Below are 22068 nucleotides of genomic sequence, written 5' to 3' on the forward strand. Positions count from 1 at the left end.
GGAACGGCAACCCCCTCTCTTCGGGTTGTTTGCTTGCGGGGTAAAGGGGAGGGCCCTGCCGACCGCACGTTCGCCGTCACTTCTGTCCGTCACCCCGCAGGTGGGCGAAAAGGCTCCGCCTGAAGCCTGCGAGTGTGTTCTTCAGCAGCATGACAATCGTCATGGGGCCAACGCCGCCAGGCACGGGGGTGATCCAGCCGGCACGCCCCTTCGCCTCCTCAAAGCAGACGTCTCCGACGAGCCTGAACCCTGCCTTCCTCGTGGGATCGTCCACGGGGGTCGTGCCCACATCGATCACTGCGGCGCCCTCCCTGATCCACTCGCCGCGCACAAACGCCGGCCTCCCCATGGCCGCCACAACGATAGCAGACGACTTGACGATGTCTATCAGGTCCGCAAGCGGCGTAGCGGAGTGGACGATCGTAACAGTCGCGTTGTTTGCCGTGAGTAGTGCGGCAACCGGGGCACCCACAATGTTGCTGTGCCCAAGCACCACCGCGCGTTTCCCCGCGATAGCCACGTCACTCTGCCTGAGTAGCTCAATCACGGCGGCGGCAGTGCACGGTAAAAAGGGCGGCTCGCGCCCCTTGAAGTGCAACAGCCCCACGTTGACGGGAAGCAGCGCATCGACGTCCTTCTCGGGAGCAATCATCTCCAGCACGGCGTTTTGATTGATATGGCCTGGAAGCGGCAGCTGCACCAAAATGCCGTGGCAGTCCGCGTTATTGTTGAATTTCTCAACCTCCGCTTGGAGTTCCTTCTCCGTCGCGTCCCCAGGGAGGTGGGCGTCGAAGGTGGCAAACCCGCACTCCTCCGCCGCCGCCTTCTTCAGCCGCACGTACGTCTGGGAATCCCCTCTCTCGCCGCAAATGATGGCCGCGAACCCCGGCCGTTTGCCGTACCTCGCCCAAAGTGCATCCACCTCCGCCTTTACCTCCCCCCGCACCGCCGCGGCAATCGCCCTGCCGTCAATCACTACGGTCCCCAGCATGCGACCGCCCCGCGCGGGGGGCAAAGAGGAGCGGGCGCGGCGGCACGAGAGCCGCAGCAACGCGCAGTCGCGCGTGTCGGGCTATAGAAATGTATGTGTATATATGCGCTTGGCTCTCGCGGCGAGCTGCAAGCGCGCCCCGTTGGCTGCGCACCTCACAATCTAGCTCACTTGCCTCCACCAGGGCTCCCCGCAGAAGAAGCACACAGAAGATGCCCTGGTCGCTTGGGCGAAGACTCGACGCGGGCAAACCGGAAACGAAGCGGAAGTATAAGCACTAAACAAAAACACACAAACACACACCCATCCCGGGAATGAGAGTCACACGGGGAAGAAGGGAAAGGGAAGTCAACAGCCCCCAACTTCCTCTACATATGTAGTGCCTCTAAAATGCATGTACACAATGACATGTACAGATGCCTGACGGGAAGAACAGAATCAAAACCCCACCCATACGGATGAAAAGAAGAACAATAAAAAACACGCAACATCAAAAAAAAAGAAAACGGACGAGGAGTTTGAGTGTGGCTACCCCCTGCGTGCCCACGCTTGACACTCTTTTGTTCCCTTCTGATTGATGGGGATGGTGCCAAAGAAAAGCGTGTGGAGAGTATTTTCTCCGACCTCAGGCAGCGGTGATGACCGCTGCTGCCTCTAATGCACAACAACGAGGAGGAAGCCACGCCCCAAAACGCTTATGATACACACACACACAGCTACAAACATGCAGGCATTTAACAAACTCACGCTTAGAGGCGCGCGTGCATCAACGTAAACGGCAAGGCGCATGCCACGCAAACGCATCTTTTCTGCGTGCCAACACATCCCTGGAAGCACAACCGGAGACAGTCCTTGAGGGGACGTGCAGGTAGATGCAGACGTGCAAATCAAGTTCAGGAATTAAACAGGAAGAAAAAAAACCACACGCACCACATCACGCCCCGCCACTTCACAGTTCCTAAGCGAAGAACAACCGCCGACAAAAAAAAGCACGAGGGACAGGCAACATTCGGTGAAGGCGGTGGTGCGGCATCCAGTGCGCGAGAAATTAATAAGTAATTAGGGGAGGGGGGCGTATTATTTTTTTTTAAGCATGCAAACAAGCATCTATGTACTCAGCGTAAGCACACCGGTTGCTGACAATCATGCGGCCACGTACACTCATCTTCACCAAAAGCGGTAGAGGGAGAAATGGAAAGCAGCAGCAGCAGTCGTTGGCGCCGCGTGCACGGCACTTACGTGGATCTAAGTTTAGAAAAAAACGAAGAAACAAAGAATAGCAAAAGCGACACACACACATGGACACGCACTCAACACACATATAAAAAAATGGTGGGAAACGGTAGAGACATCAGAGGAGGGAGCAAGCGAATGTCTCTCTCTCTCCCCCTCTCTGTGTGCGTGTGTGTGTGTGTGTGCCGCTTTGCTTAACGGAGGGATGACGACGAAAACCGTGGCGGGCTCTACACGAGAGACACATGCCACCACATCAAGTTGCGAATGCACTGACTGGGCCAAAAGAGATGGTCCGTGGCAACAACTCCCTCATCTGAGGCTCACTCTCACTTCCATTTTTTTTTTCGCCACCCTGTTGCCGTCCTGCCCCCTTCACGCACACATCCGACTCCCCAGAGGCACCGCCACCTGCACCAAAGCGCCTTTCCTCCCTCCAGCCCCCACCTCTTTCTATACGGGCCCCTTTTATTTGGCCTCTTGCAGCCCAGCTCTTATCATCTCGGAGAGTGGCAGCCGACTGACATTGTGGTAGGTGGTTTTAGAAAAAATATCATGGATGCTGCCGGCTCCTACGGCCGAGTTGCGGCTCAAGTCAGCCTCGATGAGGGGAAGCAGCGGCACCACCTCCTCGCACGCGCGCCCAGTTGGAATGTTGAAGCACACACGACTCAAATACACGGCCGCGGCGGCAAGTGAGGAGAGTCTGTACTGTCGATAGTGGGTACGAATAGCCAGGGTGGCAAGGATGTACAGAAGGCAGCTGCGCTGCGCCTCACACGGAGGGGGGTCCTGCGGCATAAAAAGTCCCATCCCCACCGCACTCAGCGTTGGAATCACCACGTCAAAGCCAATGTGTTGAAACAGTTTGCACTCCGTCACGACCAGCGTGTCCAACGTGAAACGGCCATTGCCGTGGCGCACCAACGTCTGAAGTGGCGCTGGAAAAATCTCCTCCTGCTTTGAGGCCAGCAAGAGGGCGGCAGAACCCAAAAGGTGCAGCCGCTCACGCCGTACCGGCACCCTGCACAGGTAAAGGTCCACCATCGCCACCGCAAGAAAGAATGTTTCCAACCGTAACTTCAACGCCACGGTGAAATTCAGCAGCCACTGCGCGAGAACCTCACGCGTCGAAAGCGTCATCTCACTTTGCAGCGACTGAATAGACGCCGCCTGCGGCGGCTCGTCTGCAACGGCAATCAAATCGTCCAACATGAGGCTGTAGTAGCGGAAGTCAAAGGAAACCAAATAATCTACGGGCGCACGCACACCAAGCAGCGCAGGCCAGAGAGATTCCACATTGGATGCATTCACAGAGAAAACGTCCTCCAACTCCTTCCGCGAGCATGGGCCTAACCACTGTATGTACTGCTTCGCAAACTGAAACGCGTCCGGCTCACCCAGCAGCACTGCAAGCGAGAGCCATTCTTGAAGGTCACCCAGGCTATATTCAAATCCCGTGCAGAGTTCACGGCGTCGCAGGCGCAGGACTTCCAACACACGGTAGCTCAATGGGGTGTCGCTACGAATGACCCTCAACACCCGTTTGGTCTCGTCGGAGGAGGCGGCAATGAGACGTGAAAACTCATTCTGAAGGAGCTGGAGACGCTCCTCCGTACTGTTGCTGCATAAAAGCTCAACACGCGACAACGCCTCTTGCAAACAAATTCGCAACTCGTCGTAACTCAGTTTGGCAAAAATAGCCTCGGTGCCGCCCTCCGTTGGGAGTACCGACAGTGGCCCCGCTTTGTTGCTTGGCACCGGCTGCGCTCGCGAAAACTGGGATGTTGTGTCGCGCTTAAAGTGCCCCTGGTTGATGTCTATGAGTTGAAGGCTGTGGCTGCCGTCGTTACTGTTAAAGTTCATCTATCACTCTATCTTTTTTTTTCTTTTTCGTTTTCGTCTCTTTTGTGTATATGTAAAATGTGTCGATGCAAGTAAGTGATATATGGCTTCGTTTACAAAAAACGTTTTTTATTTATTATTTTTTTTTTTGCGTTTTTCTCTTCCTTCTGTTATTCTCCTTCGGCAGCCTCACTTCCAGGGAAACAAACTACGCGCAGACACGCAGAGGGACGAGAAGCAGCAATGGCCTTGACTCGGCAGAGGGCGTGTTCGTCGACTCTCCGGCCTCCAGCTGAGAGGAGTGATGCGCAAGAGGCACAGAGCGCCGTGGGTTTTGTCTTCTACCGCGCCAGCCACTGCTGGCGTTGCTGGAGTGCGTTGCCGCACACGCACACACCCGCACAGACGCCCGTGGAGAAAAACCAGCAGCAGCGCAAAGGCGGGACGGCGAGAAAATGGAGACGCAAAGCACGGGGCAGACACCCGCAGCCAATAATCCATCCGCGCGGCGTGGCACCCATTGAGGAGCGCGTGCATATACTCCACGAGCGACGGACGCACACCGTGCGCAAAAGGGAAAATTAGGCGGCGGTCATTCCTGAGCGGCAAAAAAAAAACATCAACATATTCATTGCACCACGACAATAAAAGCGGAAGCAAAGAAAAAACCAAGGCGGGGGTGAAGTGCCCCCTCTGCTGCTAACCCCTCAGCCTGTCCACGGCCTCTAGGCGTGGCCAGAAGGTTTCCTCCTTGACGCGCAAAACGACATTGACTTTGAAGGCATTTTTCTGCGGCTGCTCGCTGCTTGGCGCGCCAATGAGGCCGTCCGTAGACATAGCGACGCCATTCGCGACCAGCACCGGCATCGCGGCGACGGTTGCATCGCCTCGTGTCATGGCATCAGCAAAGTACGGCGCCGCCAACACCTCAACAGGCATCAGCTTTTCTATGCCAAACTGCTTGGCGTGGCCAATGAACGCGCGCGCCACCACCTGTGCAGAGGCGTCCACCGACGACGACGACGCCGGCGATGGGTAGGCACGCGAGGTGATGAGGGACGCATACACGGAATTCGGCCACTGCGGAAAGGCGTCCGATGGCAGCAGATCCACCGGCCGGCCGTGGGCGCCGCTCACTATATAGTTTGCCGCGAGGGGGTCAAAGAAGGCGTGTTGCTCCGAGCGCCAGTTTGGTGGATACACCAGACGCGTGTTGCCCCCAGACTTGATAGCACCGGCGGCGAAAAAAATATGATGCACCTTCGCACAGAGCTTCGGAGGCTGCTGTTGCAGAAACGCCGCCGCGTCCGTCGCGGGTCCGAGCACCAAAAACGAGGCGGCGTGGTCTGACAAATAGCTCGCCAGCGGGGCGCCGAAAAACTCGTACTGTCCACTAAGTCCACCGCCACCGCCGTGGCCACTCCCGGGGGCGGAAAGAGTGACCCCATCGAGCAACTCAGACGCACCGAAGAGGGCGTCGGCCGCCAACGAAAGCCCCGGCCTAATGACACGGCGGTAGGTACAGGCGGTTGTGTTGGGCGCCGTGCTGCCATCGTCAGGGAACATAATCGCGTCGTTAAATCCGGCGTTCACCTGCGCCACACTGCTGCCGTAGTACACCGGGACCTCGTACCTCAAGGCCGACTCCGCCTTTAACATGGCGAGAAACGCGACGGTGTTGTCGTAGGCGGCGTTGAGGTTGACGCCCCACGCATTCACCGTAAGCACAATCATGGCAATCGAGACATCCGCGCGCTTCGCAAGGTAGCGCAGAGCCATGAGGGCCCCCGGCGTGGTTTCCATAAACACCACCACTCGCGCAGGCTCGCGAACCCGCCTCTTCGTTCCCCCAAAGGCGTAGATCACCAAAAACAGCAGTGCGAGGGCGTAGCAGCCGAAGACGACTAGCCGCAGGGCTTTAATTTTGCGCGGCTGCGGCAACTCCTTCCACCGCGTCTGCCACTGCTGCAACTGAGCCATGAGAGCGTTCTTTGTTTTTTTTTGTTGTTGTTGTTGGTTTTGCCGCTTGCGCGGTGCAACAACGGCGCTACTGCGACTTCTCGAGGGCCGTTCACAACACGTTGAAGTGCAAGGCGTACGCCTCCTGCAGCCGCGGCCTCACCCCCGCCCCTAGCAACCAACAAGGCAGACGCACGCACGCACACACACAATCTCAGAAACAAAGGCTGTAAGGCCTCCTACGGCACCCGCCCGCGCGAATAGGAAGAAGAATGAGGAGCCCAAGATAAAACGAGTCAGAGAGAGATGCGGGACCCAACACGCACCAGCCATCCGACATAACAGCGCCCAAGCAGCGAAAACAACCACCACGCCAGACACAAAAATAGTAAATAATGGTACACATTACTTCGCCTCCCTATTTCCTACACCTCGTTGTGGGTGTATATTCTCTTCCGGCGGTAACGTGCTCCGGTGCAGAGGCGAGAGGGCCACGCAGGAGGAGTCGTGCAGCGCGGGAAGCCTACCCCGCTCCGGCCGTCGTACGCGTCACCACTTCCTCCTCGTCCTCCGGCATCGTTGCAAGTGTTCGCATGTGCTGCAGCATCTGCTGGTTTGTTACAATAAAGGAGCGAATGGGGCGGCTAACGCCTTCCGCGTCCGAGGCAGCGGCGGGGGAAGGGGCGGCTGCCGCCATCAACACCCGCGACACGCAGCCGTGCAGACGCGTGTTGCACAGCAGCACCTCCATGCAGACTTGCGCCAGCAGCTCCCCCTCGTGCACAGGGTCCGCAATCATCGCGCGCACCGCCCCGCAGCCGTCGTCAAGTTCACGCTTCCAATTCCGCGTGAAGGCGTCCGCGGCCTCCAACAACTTCTCCGGGTGCTTCTCCGCGAAGTCCTCCTCCTGCCGCGCGACCTGGTAGAGGAGCGGGAAGTGCATCCGCAGCAGCGCGTCCACAAAGCCACTTTTGTGTACCCGCTCGAGTTCTCCCAGCACTCGATAGTCCTCCTCCAGCGAGGGAGAGCTGTTGTCCGCAAGAAACTCGCTCCACGGACGCAGGATGGCGCGAACGTTGTTCAGTAGGAAGGCAAGAATGCGCACCTCATGGGTCTCCGGGTGCTTCGGGTCACTCGCAGCCACGTGTTGCCCCATCTCCCGCAGCAGGCGCAGAATCTCCACCCGCATAAAGGCGAGATTTCCGGTCAGCACCGCAAAGCGGGAGGCGCTGTCCGCCGCGTCAGACGCACGCTCCGCCTCAATGACGCGCCACGCGAGACGCCGCAGTTCGGAAAAATTCATCTCTTGCGCGGGGCGGGCCTTCGCGGCGGCCCCACCCACGCCATCCACCGAGCTAAACGAGCGCGCTGGTCCGCCGCCGCCGTCGTCGTCGTCGTCGTCAGTGGTCGCCTCGAAGCCGCAGCCGGCGCTAATCGTCACGAGAGAGAGGACAAACCCCGCATAGTGTTGGCTCAGTGGATGGACACATTTCACCCACCCACAAGCGTGGCCACCCGGCGAACGCAAAATAACACGCGAGAGGCTCACGACGTCCGCCGACCGCAGCGAAAGCATCTGTCGCTCATACGTCCGCTGGAACGCTGGCCAGAAGAGTAGCAGCAGGGAGTCGTAGAAGCCTTCGAGGCAGCTGAGCCGCCGTACATTCTTCATCAGCGAGCGAAAGTCATGACAGAGGCGAACAAGCAGCAGCAGACCGTAGCAGTCGTAGCGGCAATTCGGGTTGACGGACGCCTGTGGAAAGTTATCACGCATCAGACGTCGCACGCAGCCACCGTTTTGGCCCAGCAGCACCTCCGCCACGTAGTCCACAAGGAACTGAATGGTGGGTTTAAAGACGTCCACAAAGACGGGCATCTCACCAGCAAAGAACGTAAATGTGAAGAGAAACTCATGTGTCACGGCGTCGCACAACAGCATATTCAGCGAGCGAAATGTCTCTTCGTAGAAGTGCAACCGCTGCTTTGCGCGCTCCACCAGGGGCACCAAGGGCGGGGCGAGCACCTGGTTCAGGATGCCCGCCCGTTCGCCCAATGCAAACGTGGACGCCGGTGTCGCCTCCTGCGACTCAATGAGCAAAGGCAGAACATACGCGACCTGCGCGGCGCCGGCGTACACGGTTTGCGTGGATTTCTCCGTCGCATTCAGCGCCATGACATAGTGCCGGAAGCGGTCCAGGTACAACTGCGACATGATCGCACAATACTCACCACGCAGCTCATCATACAAAGTCTTGGCTATACGAAAAGGCAGAAGCTCCGTCGCTTCGCGGTCGGCCTCGCCACCTCCCTGCTGGCGACGCAGGAGGGAGGCGGCGGAGCGAAGGAAATGCACATAAAACGCGTAGGGCTTTAAGACATGCTCTTGTTGAATGTACACATTGGTGTTCTTCACGTTAAGGTACGCCAACTTCCTGGAGAGAAACCGCTTCGTCTTCACGCAAGCGTGAACAGTGAGACGGTCAAGCACCTCCGTCTGCTCGGCGTACATCTTGCACGCGGCAAGGGAAATCCGCGTCGCGGCGCCCAACTCAACCCGGCAGCTTCCCTCCTTGCGGTAGCGCAGGAACATCAGCAGCTGCTGCAGGCTAAGCTTTAACTGCGGGCCGAGCTCCTCGTCGTTGCAGTAGACAATAATGCGCACTACCTCGGGGGGCACGATGAGGCGCGACACAACACCCCACACCGCCCGCTCCACCTTCCTCCTGTTGGTGAGGCTGAGCCCAATCCGCTTCAGCCGCTCACGCACGTCGCCAATGTCGTGCTGAATCGACTCCAGGTTGACAATGAAGCGCTCCAGCACGCGCTCAATCCCGGCAAGGGCGCCGTCGCACTCCTGCATATGCAGGTGCAGCGAGGGCACCGCGTCGTCGCCAAGGAAAGTCTGGACAAAGTCCGCACACGCCGATTGGGCCACCCGGCGGCTTAGCTCCGCGTCAAACGTCTGACTGCGCACACTCCGCTCCAGAAAGTCGTCGTCGAGGTCCACGCACGCCAAGTCCTCCAACTCCTCCTTCGTAAATATCGTCGCCATCGTCCGCAATCTGCAGGCAAACTCATCCCCCCACCACCACCACCAGCGCTGCGCATGCGTTGCGGCACGCACCCAGGCGCCGAGAAAAACGGCAAAGCGAGGCAAGAGGAAGGCACGAGGCAAAATGGGAAGGAACGAGGCAACAGAGACAAGACACGTACGCTGCGGCAGAAAACACACACACACACACACACACACACACAGACACGCAGATATAAACAAACAACAAAAACAACACACTGACTGACGTCGACAAGAAAACGCACCAGAGCGCCACACAGACACGCAGAGTAAAGAGACAACAACAACAATAACAAAATGGTCCACTGCAAATCCAAACACATGTGAAGAAACAACTTAACAACAAAACAGACAACAATACACCCAAAAAGAAATAAAGAAAGTTGCCAAGCGCGGGTGGGAAATCAAACGTGCGAGAAACAAAATAGTAATAACAAAAAAAAAAGTTTACTTCACGTGATCCACATACACACACACAGACATCCCTCGTATTGTCTTTGCTTCTACCGCGTCGTATCCACCGCATGCCTCATGATGACCCGAAGAACCGCGTTGTCAGCGTCCTCCGCCTGTACGGCGCTCAGCTCTGGAAGGTGCTGCAGCACAGCCCCCCACATGTTTGTTTCCGCTCGGGGTGTAGTCGCTGCCTTGTGCGATGCAAGTGTTCGCGAAAATGTCGTCGAGCTTGGGGGCAGTGGCGTCTGCAGAAGCGACAGTGACGCCTCAAAGCAACCGGCCCGAATGCGTCGTGTGCGCTCTACAAGATATAACGAGCCCGGCACCGCCACCTGAGCTCCCACATCGTTCTCCTCGAATGTCCACAGACCCAAGTAGCGCCGCAGAAATGTGGTGCAAAAGAGACGCTCATTTTGCGTCGTGTCAAGAAACAGGGAGGGCCATGAAGAGGCCCTGCGTAGAAGCAGCGCCTCCAACTCATCATCAGGAACAAGGCGGCGGGCACACGAAAGCAGCACGGCAAGCAGTTGCAAGGGCAGCCACACTGTTGCACGGAACGGCACATTAAACAGCTCCACACACTTTTCATGCTGGGCTGGCGTGGAAACGTAACGGCCCGTGAATCCAGTAATGTAACTGAGCCGACACTCCACCACACCATCGTAGCCCACATGAGGCCGAAGCTGGGAACAAATCAATCCCGTAATTTCACTGTACATGCAGGTGTCACCCCGACCAACACGCATCCCCGGCCTCGTCGCATCCTCATCCTTGTTGCAGCTGCCGCTCTCGGCGTCAGCCGCCCTCCCCCTACAGCTGCTGCCGCCGCCGTTGCTCTTGTGAAGAAGGTGATGATTCAGGACGGTGACTTTCCGCGTGTGTGTGGTGGGCGCGCCCGAGGCGGAGGGGGGTAAGCTGTCGGTGGGCAACGCGTCAGCGCTGAGGCCCTCCGACAAAATCCGCCGCACGGCAGCCGGCGGATCACCGTGTAGCGCCAAGTAAAAGTTGCGGACCACACCGCGTTTTCCCTCTTGTTTCCCACGTCCCCGGTAAACGTACTCAACGTACTGCGGTCCCTGCAGCGCAAAAAGTACCGCCGGAAGACGCAGCCCAACGCGCCAGCCCCCCTTCTCTTGTGACGCGACAAGCGCGTCCTCCAGCGGAGGCAGCGGCAGCGTAAAGTGTGCCTGGCACAACTTGTAAATCGACGGCAGAGGGAGAAGTCGCAGCTGCTCGTCCGCCTTGGACGGTGGCGGGTTGACGATGTGGAGCTCGCCGCGGTAGTACCTGTGAAGCACATCCCCGACGGAGACGCCCTCCCCAAGTGGGATGACGCGAAGGACAGTGGCGTTGCCCCCTGCCGCACCCGCGTGGTCGCTGAGTCCCCGCACCGTCAGCAGGTTGCGTTTCACGTCGTAGTCATGCATCACCCGTCGCAGCCCACGCCTCTGTGCGAGCAGCGCCTGGTAGCGCTCAATCGTCTGCGCCAACGCCGGAGCGGCAGACGTCGCAGCTCCGCTTGCTGCCGGGCACAGTGGCGGTGCTTCTCCCGCGCCGTCGATCTTGTCCAGCAGCGCCGCAAGCGCGTCCAGCCGTGAGGCCCCCTCCGCCGCTTCCAGCAGCGTCACCGTCCCGGCGTCGTCGGTGAGCGCCTGCAGCTCCCAGCGGTAACCGCGTCCCTCACTGGCGTTGTCGTAGCAGCGAAACAGCGTCTCCCGCCCGCCGGGATTACGTGCAAGGACGTTATTAACCCGCTGCAGCTGATGCACCGCCGGGAGCAGCTCAGGGAACTGCTTCTCGAGAAAAATCCTAGACAGCGCCTCCTTCACCGCCTCCTGTGTGGCGCAGCTGGCCACAGAGAGGCGGATCCTCGCACCTTCAATGATGTGCAACTCCAGCGACGCCTCCCGGCCTCTCTGCTGCAGCACCTCGCTGTTGTGCAGCAGGGCCGCAACAAAGCCCCTGCAAGTGAACGACAAATTCTTTCGAACCTCCCCCAGCAAGAAAGCAACCGTCTCAATGGGTGGGACTTGGACGTCCCAGCGGGCCGCATATTGAACCAAGCAACGCCGCACCTCTGGTAGGAGCCGTTCCTCATCCAGTTGCGCCTCGTGCGTCTTTGCATCCCCGGAGTACAAACGCAGGAGAAACTTCCCGTCCTGTCCCTGCTCAGAGACACGTTCAAGCGTGTAGCGAAACAGCGGATCGTGTCGTAGCAGCGCCTCGAGGATGCCTCGCGTCAGTCGCCATCGGTTGAAAAAGCAGGGCACTGGGCACCTCAACGGCCACCGCGTCGGGTCCTTGGAGTAGCGTTCAAGAATGCTCAGCAGGGCGTACTCCCTCTGCTCCAGCTCCAGCAAACCGCAGTAGCGAATTGCAAAAAACTCGCCGGATACTAACGGAACAGGAATTCGAATTCGTCGCACGTAGGGCGGCAGTTTCTGCCCCGCCATTCCGGCAAAGGCCCCCCACACAACAGTAGACGAGGCTCTCTTCCTGCTATAAACGGAGATTGTGGTGAAGCATGCGGAGTGGCTTCGCCGCAGGCACCTCACGAAGCGCTCAATCCCCTGCAGCGTGTCCATCTGCTCAAAGCGAAGAACGCTCCGACCTGCTGCATCGGAATACTCCACGACGCCCTGCGTGACTTTCCCAGAGACCACGCCCAAGCCTTTGAGTGTGGCCTCCGCGTCAATGGCTTCCACGGAAACCGGGCTGGATGTTCCAAGGTGCTCATCGGGTGCCCCACCACGTGCACCCGTCGGACGCGCCTCCTCCGTCCCTGCGAAAAAGCCACCCGACGGTTGAGAGTTGTGTTGCGGGTGGTGCACCGCCTCCGCCACGGCAGGTCGCGGGGGGCAGGCCAGGTGCCACGGCAAGAGCGCCGACACCGCCGCCGCAGCGGAGATGAAGCCCCCCACAGCGGTCGACACACGCCCACTGGCTGTGATGGCCAGGTGATACCCAAAGTGCAACGACCCCACACACGCAGGCAACGCCGCCCGCGTGCCCAATTCCAGCGGCAGACACTCCTGCAGAAACAGCAACGGGTTGGGGTGATGCAAGTAACGCGGTGCCATGGGAACCGTCAGGGGCCGGCCCCGTTCACTTAACCAGGCGTCAATGTCAAGCCGCCCACAACTTCTGACAAAGTCCCCCGCACGTACTGGGGCGAAGCGACCGCAGAGCATCTCGGCGGCCGAGGCGTGGATAATTCGAGATTGAAGAAGCGGTTGGGAGCAAAGAGAACGCAAAAGCGCAGAAGCAAATTCTCCATCCTTGCACGATTTCACGCATACAACATCCCCCGCCTCTTCAAGAGACCTGATTGTGGACTCTGCTATGGGCTCCGGTTGGTGGCGTGGCACCTCACTGCATCTGCCTCTATGCAAGAGCCCCGCCTTGTCCTTCAGCGTCGCCAACGGCACATCGCATCTCTCTACGTTTTCCGCCTCATCGTGCAGCAGCCACCGGCCCGCAGTAATGCCGGAACTGCCTCGGCTATCCTTCCCGTAAAGGAGGAACTCCATCTCCACAGTATAGGGAGTCGGACATAGCAAGCACCGCAGTGCCGGGTCCTTTGCGAAAAAGCGGTCGGCTCGCTTCGACGCCGCTTCGTGCAAGGAAGGAACACCGTCGTGCGGCGCCGTCGCAGACGTTGCGGTGGAGAAAAGCAAGTGCGCCTCCTGGTGTACGGCCGCAGCAAACCGTCGGCCCTTCCCCTCCGCGTCAAGTCGCACAATTCGTAGAGCCTCACGAAGGAGGTCGCACAAGGACGGCACCGACGGCGACGTTGAGACCTCCCTGACGTGCCGTTGATGCCGATGCGGCTCCCACGCGTCGGTCTCGTAAACTGAGCAGTGCAACGCCCCCCCGCCTCCCCCCCGCGCCCCTGCGTCGGCCGCCGCTCGGGTGGGCGGCACCGGCAAGGACAATGGCGCTTCCTCCTCCTCCCCCGCCTCCCCCGTCGCCGAACTCCAGAGGCGCAGCCGCACCTGAAGGTCGAGGCGGTGGAGCAGACTCCGCGTCACCCGCGCCTCCTCAATGCAGCGCCGGAGTGTTTGGCACCCCTGCGCCGCATCTCCCCCGCCGCACCGCTGCAGAAGATGCACCGCCCGCCGCTTCACGTGCTCCGTCACCGCATCGGGGGAGATGCCCTTCACACCGGACACCAGCACAACCTCAATGTTCTCCTCGACAAACCAGCATAGCGACCCCTCAATCATCGGTTTCTTCACCGGAACGAGGTCAAGGAGCGTGCTCTGCGCCCCCAACGCCCGCCTAAACGTTACCTCTGTCGACGCGGCCGCACATAACAGAGACGAGCAGCACCGCAGCATCCCACCGCCTGCGGCCACGTGAAGAGGAGGAAGCAAAAGAAGTGAGAGGCGGATAATGCAAGGGGGTGGTAGGAAACTGTGAAGAACGTTTTGCAAGGGGACTATGTAAAAGTTTCCTCTTCCGTTTGGTGTGTGTGTGTGTGATTGTTTCCCCACCCCTAACGACCCACCCATCCCGTACAATAATGGTGGCGGGAGATTATAAAACGCACAGACAAAAAAGAAGAAGGGATGGAGGGAAGCATAGTGGGCACGGAAGAATGAGGGAGTAGCTCCGTCACAATACACCCACACAGAAAGAAAGAAAAGTGGGAGCGGCAGGACATCAAGGCTGGATTTGGTTCATGAGTCGTGGGGTGCACATTCACTGACACCATGACTTCTATTGTACATTCACAGCAACAAGCGGCAACTTCCACGCTCTGCCATCCTCTTCTGCTTCCTCCTGTTCTTCCGTCGTCGGAGGGCCAACGCCTTTGTTCCCGTTTGCGCGTGTGCGTGTGTCTGTGGGCCTCATTTTACTCAGTGACGTCCCACAAGATTTCATCAATCGTGAAGAACTTCTCATACGGAACACACATCAACGCCTCCCTGGCGACGTCCATCGACTTCGCCTTCTCAAAGTCTCTTGCCGCGGCATCGTACTGCCGGAGCGCCTTGTTTGCAAAGGACCGTCGAAGCAGCACCGTCGGGTCACTCGCGTCCTCGCGCAGCACAAGGTTCAGGTCGGCGAGCGCCCCCGCTGCGTCGCCCAGGCGTTGACGCGCCTTCGCCCGCTCATCAAAGAAGAACGACGGCGGCTTCGGGTGGGCGGTGATGGCCTTTGTAAAGGCCACCTCGGCACCGCTAAAATTATGCCCAGTGTGCAGGTGGGCCTCCCCAAGGGCGAAGCAGTAGTCGGCACTCTCATTCAGCGGCGGCTGCAGCTTGGCCGCCCGCAACAGGTCCTCCGTCGCATCCTGGAAAGCGTGCAGCGCGTAGTGGGAGCGCCCCCGCAAGTAGTACACTTCCGCACTCTCGTGGCCGAGCTGAAGCACGCTCGCGGCGTCGTTGAGGGCCTCGGCGTAGTTCCCCAAGGTGTACAGGCACTCCGCCCGTTGAAGCAGGTAGATGCAATTTTTCCCATTTGATTCAATCGCCTTATTTGCGTATTCCAGCGACTCCGCGTGTCGGCCCAGCCTACTCAACACAACGGAAAGAGAGTGCAACGTCTGTGCGTCATTAAACTTGTGCTGGTGCACCGCCTCGTGCAGGTCCAGATAGGCGCCGTGGAAGTCGCCGCATTCAATCAGGGCAACGCCGCGACGGAAGTAAAACACTGGGTTCTCCGGAACCAGACTAATACACCGCGTGAAGGACTCCACCGCGAGGTCGTGGTACTTCAGCGTGCAATACACCAGTCCAACATATTCGTGCACAAGCGCATCCGCAACCCCAAGTTCTAGTGCCTGCGTGAAGCAATCAAGGGCGGCGAATGAATCGCCCTTTAAAAAATTCAGCAGGCCGGAATGCACCCACGCGGCACGAAAACTGGGATTCAACTCCACAGTTCTCTGCAGCTCCAGTTGCGCCTCATCGAACCGAGTTTCCTCCACAAAGGCCAATGCCTTGGCGTAGTGGTGTGTCTCACGTGAGGGATCCAGCGCAATCGCCTCATTCAGGTCTGTGATGGCTTGTGGGTACAGTTGCAGCACAAGTTCTGTGTTCCCACGGAAGAAGTGGTGTACGGCGCGCTTGGGGCCTCTAAGCACGGCACCCCCAAAATGTTTTAGGGCATCCGCCATGGCACCCATCTGGAAGCAGCAGACACCGAGATTTATGTAATATTCGCTGCTGAGCGGGTCAAGTTCCAAGGCCCGTTGAAAATTGTGCGCCGCCAGCTTGTAATCCTCACGCTTAAAACAGGCAATGCCAAGAAGGTTGTGCAACGACGCCGTTTGCTGGATCTCTAGGGCTCGTGTCAGAACCGCCTCCGCACCACTCACGTCGCCCGCGGTCAGCTTGCACGTCCCCAGCGAGATGAAGGTGCGGAAGCGCACGGGTTCCGTCATGCGGCCCGCCACCTTCTCCCCCAGTGCGCTGGTGAAAAAGTGCTGCGCAAGCGCCCGGCTGCCCTGCATGGAGTAGGCGACGCCTATTTCATACAGCCAGGTCCCGTTATCGGGCTCCACCTCCACCGCTCGGGAGAAGTCTAAGATGCTCTCCATGACCTTGTTCATCTTGCGGAACACGGTTCCGCGGGCGCCGTACGTCGCCGCGAGCCGGCGGCGGTCCAGGCCGTGCTCCTCCAGCTGTAGTATCAGCGAGAAGTCCGCCACGGCCGCATCGTAGCGGCCGAGTCGGGCCGCCAACTGGGCGCGGAGCAGCAGCGCGCTGACGAAAATGGGGTTGTAGTTGATGGAAAGCGAGAGGTGCTGCAGCACCTCCTCGGCCTGCTCCGGGGTGTCAGCCTTCAGGGCGCGGGCCTTTTCGAGGTGCTCGCGGGAGAGGCGCTCCCGCACCTCACGCACCAGCGCCGTCATCCGCGGCAGGCGCAGAAGCAGCAACGACGCGCCAACCACGCCGCGGGTGTGTGGAGGAACTGAAAGGAGAACAACAACAACAACAGGCAAGTGACTCCCGCACCTCGTGGAGGGCTTGAGGCAGCTGCGCCTTTCCCTCTCCCCCCGCAAACACTTATCCAAACAGAAGGAAGGAAAAACACAGCGAGGAAACAAGAAAAAAGAAAGAAGTATGCAAGCGAGCGGCCCAGTGAGCAACGCAACAACGAAAACAGCAAGTAAATGAGTTAGAGAGGCGTTGCAAGCGGATTGCCATCCAATTGCAATGAAGTATGAAGAGCAGAATGGTCTGCAGAGGACTCACGCAGAGCTGCGGGGTGTGCGGTAGGGAAGAACCCCGATAGAAAAACAGAATGGGAACCAAGCGAACACGGGCTCGCGGGAAAGGCGCTCCCTCTCAGCCAACTTCCGATTTTGAGTGGCCGCCGCAAGCATTCTCACCTATCCCTGTCTCTGTCCTTATCAAAGTGGCGCAGCTCCGCGCGGCGAACGCCGAGAACAGACTTCTCAGGCGCCGTCAGTGGGGAAAAGCGTTCCATGCACTGCGCTGCTCGCAGGAATTCCTGCTTTACGAGTTGAAACTTTGCGGGGTGGAGGTGGCGACCCAAGTTGAGCCCACCCGTCCCCACATCCTCGTAGGGGTCCTCGATGCAGAAGTTGTAACTAAACGTGCCCTTCTTGTTCTGCGGGAAAATCCACCCAACGTCGGAGCGTTGACTGCGCCGGTTGCGGTTGAGGCTGACGACCTCCCTCTCGTAGTCAAAGTGATGGGCGTAGAAAATGAAGAAGCCGTGAAGCAGGCGCCCAAGCTCCGTCGGGTCGCACTCCGGCAGAGGCGAGAAGTCGGGGTAGCGGGGAAGATGCGCGGGGTGCGGCAGCGACCACGGCTCAACCCACCGCACTTGCCGCGTCACGAGCAGGTAATACAAAAACATGATGGTCACCGCGTAGGAGGTGAGCATCGCGGCGGAGCCTGCGCCCACGTTTGTGGCTTTGCCCCACGCCTTCACGGCCATCGCCGCATGCCGCGTCGCACTGGGGCCGTTATGTAAATAGTGACGAATCAGATAGCTGTTTTTGACGCCGTAGCCCACAAAGGAAATGTCCCAGCGGTACATAAACATCTCTGGCACAAACCGCGGGTCAAGCACGTCACGTGTGTAGTCCTCACGCATGCCTCGCGTCATGATTTTACCGTCAGGAAAAAAACCAATCGCCTCAATCATCTGCTCTTTTGAGGAGCACTGAATAGCAATGCGACAGCCGTACGTAGTGCGGTCCACCCAAATCCCCTCGACATTCTCTCGCCCCATTTTATCAGCAATGTACTCCACCTCACGCTCGTCAACGCATTGATTTCGCACATCAAGCAGCGCGGTGCGGGCCTTACGATCTTCCTCCTCACTCAGTGGCGTGTACCGCGCCCGGGCGACCTTGTCGTCGTTGGCAAACCGGAGCTTCACCACAGGCGTACGCGCCTCTGTGAGCCCAAGGAGGTTATTTCGCAGGTAGTGTGGGACGTAGCGCTTTATCACCGTCCAGAGTTTGTCGGTTCGCTTTGCCTGGACCTCGTGCGAGGGATAGGGGTCATCAAACATGCAGGCAAGATCGAGATCGCTCCCCCACTCCATCTGTCCGTAGGTTACCATGGAGCCGCAGCAGTACACCTTTGCGTCAGGCGTCCACTTATCGGCAAGGCCCTGCAATTGCTGCTGGGCACGAATGGCGGTGCGGAACATGTGCTCCGGCCCCACGCGTCTGTAATTCTCGGTTAGGATGGCTTTGCCCCATGCCACGTAATGATCGGGGGCCGGGTTAAGCCTCGTGGTGGTTGATAGCCCCGCCGCCACTTGACGCCGCACTCTGGACACCCGCAAGTAACACCCGCGTGTGAAGCGCATTGGCAAACGTTCGGGTGAGAGTGAGTGTGAGTGAGTGTGTGGAGAAGTTCGTTGTCTACGTTGCGCTTCTTCCTCCTCGAATTGGGTGGACGCAGTTGCGGGCACGCGCACGCAGTGGCCCTTTTCTGCAGGGCAACCCAACGTGCCATTAAGGAGAGGAATGCAGAAAAGAAAGAGTCGGTAAAAGAAGTTGAGGCGAGCGGCGACGCAGAGAGGGGGGGGGGGAAAGGAAAGAAAAGCATATATGTATAGATATACACATGCACATGCTGAACCATCGAATGCAAAAACGGCTGAAAACGAACAAAAAAAAACCTTCCCGCAAAGACGGTCGCTCACTTGTGGGTCGTGGGCGATGCAAATGCGACGCCGCCGTGCCGCACTGCAGGCAGCGGCGGGGAATAAAAACGTGCAGTGGAGGAGAACACAACTCCCTCGGCAAACGTCACTGCAGGCCAATATCGCAGCGGGTACCGAGACGCAAAAACAGAAAGCGACGCACACACACACGCACGCCGAAAGGGAAAAGTAGCCGGCAATCCAGCAGCCACAAAGACGAAGAAGAATAGACGGCCGGGGTTGCCACGATGGACGCCAATGTGAAGTTCACACCCGCCTTGGCCGCGGCCGCCTCCGACGGGAAAAAGGTATCCCCTGACTGCCGTACTGCTGGCGAGGTCCAGCCGCGTGCGACGATGGGTCCAGCTTCTGCCCGCTTGCCGCACGCTGCAGGAAAAAGGCGTTGGAGCTCTCGTCCCCCCAGAGGCCGCGTTTGGCCTCACGCGCCTCGGCCATGAGGGCGCGCAGTTTTTGGTTGGGGGCGAAGCCGCCCTCCATCGCCCAGGCCCAGCCGTGGCGCACCATCTCCTCCTGCACACTCGTCAACGCCTCCGCCGCCGCGCCGCCGGATGAAACGAAGACGTCCGCGATGAGGCCCCCAGCGGCATCCGCCCCCGTTGCGCGGCAGAGCACCTCCGCCGCGGGGCGGCCCAGCAACAGTTGGCTCAGATAGGCGCGGGACTGGCGACCGTGGGGCCCACCCAGTGCGGGGACACGCAAGAGCCGCAGACGCAGCAGCACAGGCCTTCCCTCATCCGTCGTTGTGGCATAAAAACTGCCGCCATCCACCACAAACTTTGGTTTCACTAGAAACGTTTGCCCAACCAGCGTCTGCTCCTCCCGCCGCAGCCATGCAACGAACACCGCCGCGATCAAAGCGAGAGCCATCATGAAGTAAGAGACTCTACTTATGTGGGGGACGTGCGCCATGGCGGGCGCGGTCGATGCCGTGGCACCGGCGCAGCTGCAACGCTCACCCGCTCCTCGTTCCTGCACGGCGCTGACGGCACTCACCATTTTTACTTTTATTTTGTATTTGATTAATGAATAGAGAGAAAAAAAAGAGGAAGAAGGTTAGTAGAACTAATCACGTTACCCCACACGCACGCACTTGCTCATCACATGTGGCTAGCGGTGGGAACCAAGTAAAGCCACTCACACACACACACACACACACAAATACGCTCTCCCCCATTACTCACCATCACACAAGTCCTTACAAACGCAGTCAACGCGGCGGTGCGGAGCCTCACGGCCACGGCGCCACGTAAGGCTCACACGGTCTCCGCGCCGCAACGGCGGAATGCGATCGCTAACTATATCCACCCGCTTCTCGGCGATGCCATGCGTCCAAGAATAGCGTGCCTCTCCCGTCATAAGCAGCAGACTTCTCGGCGCCGCAAAAATACCAACAGGCGCCGCAACTTCCGGTGGTAAGTCGTGTCGACTGTATTCCAAAACCGTGTGGGAGCCCAGGGAGACAATAAACACACAGTCCATAAACGCTGAGTGGGCATCCACGTGATGTGCAATGCCTGGGGCCTCCGCGTCCTCGCCCGAATAATTATAAAAGTTAACCGTCAGTTGATCACAGGGGAGTGCCTGAGCCACAGCAGGATAGCCCTGGAGCTTGCACGCTGGATCCTCGTTCTGTAGACGTCGCTGCATCCACTCATAGAAGGCTGGTCTTGCATTCACCAACTCCCCTTCCGCCCCAAGTTGGTTTACCCCGTAGTAAAACTTTCTGTTGAAGTGAGCAACCTTGCGACGGGCAAGCGTCTCCAATTCCAGCGCCACCCCCGCGGGTCCTGTTAGCTCAGCCCAGATCGCATCATGCTCCCGCTGCGTAATAAAGTCCCTTACAAGGTATACGCCCGGCACCTCGCTGGCAGGTTCACAGGGAAGTCGCCGCACCGTCGACGCCGCTTCAGCCGGCGGTGGCGGTGATGGTTCACGAAACAGCGTTGCATCCACGCCTATTGTGGGCGGCTGGAAAACATGGCGCAGTGCATTCAGCACCGCATCCGCCCTGCAACAAAGCAGGTACAGAAGTGAGAGCCCACCACTGGGGGAGGACCCAGCGGTCCATAAGTTTGGCGCACGCATCACGAACACAGTTCCGGCGGCAATTTCAACCGCAATTTCCATTTCCGAGGCGGCGATTACAAGTGGCATCAACGCCTTTGCGGAGGTCCTTGGAAAAACTAGGGCGAACGGGAGCAGCGAGCTAAAGTACACGGTTAGCGCGTCATCGGGCAGGCCTGTGTGTGCAAGAAGAGCCTGGCGCAGCGCAAATGGGCTAACGCCCGCCTGTACACCTGCATTCAACGCAACCAATCCCAGCGGCTCCGCAGCATCAGGCCCCGCGACGTAGTCACTGAGAGGAGAGAGGTGCTTCGTCAATCGCAGCACCCATGCACGGCAGCGTGACCGGGCTTTACCCAGTTCCTTGGAAGACAGCGAGGCCGCGTCCATCATCGCACGACCGACTGCGCCTTCGCTAGAGTCCGCCAGCAGCATTCCCGCACGCAGAGGCCGCCTCGTCGCCCCCTTCACCGCTATGCACACACACACACACAGAGAGAGCGAAAGAGAGGGTGAGAAGGACAGAGGAAAAAAAGACAACGATAATACCTCCGCGGTATTTGTTGCTCGTCATCGTGGCGGAAAGCCACATGACCACCAACTCAATCGACAGCGCAAAAAAACACCCACCAGCGCACACACGAAGAAACGCACCGCAACAATACGCAGGCGCACACACACAGAGAACAAGAAAAAGCAATAATAGACAAACGTTAAAGGGCGTAGGCGTTTTTTTCGGTCCGTTCCTCCCTCCGCTACCGCTGACACCGGGTGCAGAGACAGATCTCACAGTACGCGCAATACCACACGCGTTGATGCGTCGCCATGTCCTCGTGGCGCAGGACATTTTCACCACACTTGTGACACAGCACAAGGCCCTCCCACTGGCTCCGCGGGATGCGGCGAAAGATCTCGTGCAATGACCCGGCGAGGCGCCCGAGTCGCTTACACTGCGGACAAGCAATTGGCTTCCGCTGCGCCTGCAGCGCCTCGTCGTAGTAATTGTGCGACACACCTGACCTGAAGATGTGGTCTTCGCCCATGGCTTCGCCCAGGGTCGTCCACGGCCACCAACGCCAACGCAGAATGAACGAGGGACGGAGAAAACGAGAAGGAAAAAAAAAATTAAGGGCGCAGCGCCAGCATAAATAAATAAATAAACCAAAAAATAAAAATAAAAAGTCAGTCTCATGTACTGCACGCAGCATCATATTTTATTATTTTAAATTTCGGCCGTGAACGTTTTCCAGCCTCATTATACTCCTTTTGAGGGGAAGGGTGAAGC

At 58.6% G+C, this 22068-nt stretch overlaps 10 protein-coding genes across 10 annotated transcripts, besides 9 other annotated features; all 10 read right to left on the reverse strand.

Moving 5' to 3' along the window:
- Positions 1-76: 76 nt before the first annotated feature.
- Tco025E_00447 (putative C-1-tetrahydrofolate synthase, cytoplasmic) lies at positions 77-991 on the reverse strand (the record flags this gene model as incomplete). The annotated part of the gene is made up of 1 exon (XM_029367389.1): positions 77-991. One exon carries the CDS (start codon positions 989-991, stop codon positions 77-79), a length of 915 nt encoding a protein of 304 aa, XP_029232462.1.
- Positions 992-2279: 1288 nt separating this feature from the next.
- Positions 2280-2311: a microsatellite.
- Positions 2312-2385: 74 nt separating this feature from the next.
- Positions 2386-2409: a microsatellite.
- A 283-nt stretch (positions 2410-2692) lies between these two features.
- Positions 2693-4090, reverse strand: Tco025E_00448 (mitotic cyclin; the record flags this gene model as incomplete). Its single annotated transcript, XM_029367390.1, has 1 exon — positions 2693-4090. The coding sequence occupies one exon, from the start codon at positions 4088-4090 to the stop codon at positions 2693-2695; it is 1398 nt and encodes a 465-aa protein (XP_029232463.1).
- Positions 4091-4103: 13 nt separating this feature from the next.
- Positions 4104-4134: a microsatellite.
- Positions 4135-4194: 60 nt separating this feature from the next.
- Positions 4195-4227: a microsatellite.
- A 541-nt stretch (positions 4228-4768) lies between these two features.
- Tco025E_00449 (pyrimidine-specific ribonucleoside hydrolase) lies at positions 4769-6049 on the reverse strand (the record flags this gene model as incomplete). Its single annotated transcript, XM_029367391.1, has 1 exon — positions 4769-6049. One exon carries the CDS (start codon positions 6047-6049, stop codon positions 4769-4771), a length of 1281 nt encoding a protein of 426 aa, XP_029232464.1.
- An 11-nt stretch (positions 6050-6060) lies between these two features.
- Positions 6061-6091: a microsatellite.
- Positions 6092-6551: 460 nt separating this feature from the next.
- On the reverse strand, positions 6552-9080 carry Tco025E_00450 (Vacuolar protein sorting protein; the record flags this gene model as incomplete). The annotated part of the gene is made up of 1 exon (XM_029367392.1): positions 6552-9080. One exon carries the CDS (start codon positions 9078-9080, stop codon positions 6552-6554), a length of 2529 nt encoding a protein of 842 aa, XP_029232465.1.
- A 98-nt stretch (positions 9081-9178) lies between these two features.
- Positions 9179-9234: a microsatellite.
- A 20-nt stretch (positions 9235-9254) lies between these two features.
- Positions 9255-9288: a microsatellite.
- Positions 9289-9378: 90 nt separating this feature from the next.
- Positions 9379-9397: a microsatellite.
- Positions 9398-9604: 207 nt separating this feature from the next.
- Positions 9605-13897, reverse strand: Tco025E_00451 (uncharacterized protein; the record flags this gene model as incomplete). The annotated part of the gene is made up of 1 exon (XM_029367393.1): positions 9605-13897. One exon carries the CDS (start codon positions 13895-13897, stop codon positions 9605-9607), a length of 4293 nt encoding a protein of 1430 aa, XP_029232466.1.
- Positions 13898-14415: 518 nt separating this feature from the next.
- Positions 14416-16419, reverse strand: Tco025E_00452 (TPR Domain containing protein; the record flags this gene model as incomplete). The annotated part of the gene is made up of 1 exon (XM_029367394.1): positions 14416-16419. One exon carries the CDS (start codon positions 16417-16419, stop codon positions 14416-14418), a length of 2004 nt encoding a protein of 667 aa, XP_029232467.1.
- A 476-nt stretch (positions 16420-16895) lies between these two features.
- Tco025E_00453 (RET2, RNA editing complex MP57) lies at positions 16896-18359 on the reverse strand (the record flags this gene model as incomplete). Its single annotated transcript, XM_029367395.1, has 1 exon — positions 16896-18359. The coding sequence occupies one exon, from the start codon at positions 18357-18359 to the stop codon at positions 16896-16898; it is 1464 nt and encodes a 487-aa protein (XP_029232468.1).
- Positions 18360-18965: 606 nt separating this feature from the next.
- Tco025E_00454 (oligoribonuclease) lies at positions 18966-19715 on the reverse strand (the record flags this gene model as incomplete). Its single annotated transcript, XM_029367396.1, has 1 exon — positions 18966-19715. The coding sequence occupies one exon, from the start codon at positions 19713-19715 to the stop codon at positions 18966-18968; it is 750 nt and encodes a 249-aa protein (XP_029232469.1).
- Positions 19716-19892: 177 nt separating this feature from the next.
- On the reverse strand, positions 19893-21218 carry Tco025E_00455 (oxidoreductase; the record flags this gene model as incomplete). The annotated part of the gene is made up of 1 exon (XM_029367397.1): positions 19893-21218. The coding sequence occupies one exon, from the start codon at positions 21216-21218 to the stop codon at positions 19893-19895; it is 1326 nt and encodes a 441-aa protein (XP_029232470.1).
- Positions 21219-21276: 58 nt separating this feature from the next.
- Positions 21277-21310: a sequence feature (GA-rich).
- Positions 21311-21538: 228 nt separating this feature from the next.
- Positions 21539-21994, reverse strand: Tco025E_00456 (uncharacterized protein; the record flags this gene model as incomplete). The annotated part of the gene is made up of 1 exon (XM_029367398.1): positions 21539-21994. One exon carries the CDS (start codon positions 21992-21994, stop codon positions 21539-21541), a length of 456 nt encoding a protein of 151 aa, XP_029232471.1.
- Between the last annotated feature and the right edge of the window lie 74 nt (positions 21995-22068).

This window comes from Trypanosoma conorhini (genome assembly GCF_003719485.1).
Source record: "Trypanosoma conorhini strain 025E chromosome Unknown Tco_14.4_contig_00010, whole genome shotgun sequence".
In the NCBI taxonomy this organism is placed as follows: domain Eukaryota; phylum Euglenozoa; class Kinetoplastea; order Trypanosomatida; family Trypanosomatidae; genus Trypanosoma; species Trypanosoma conorhini.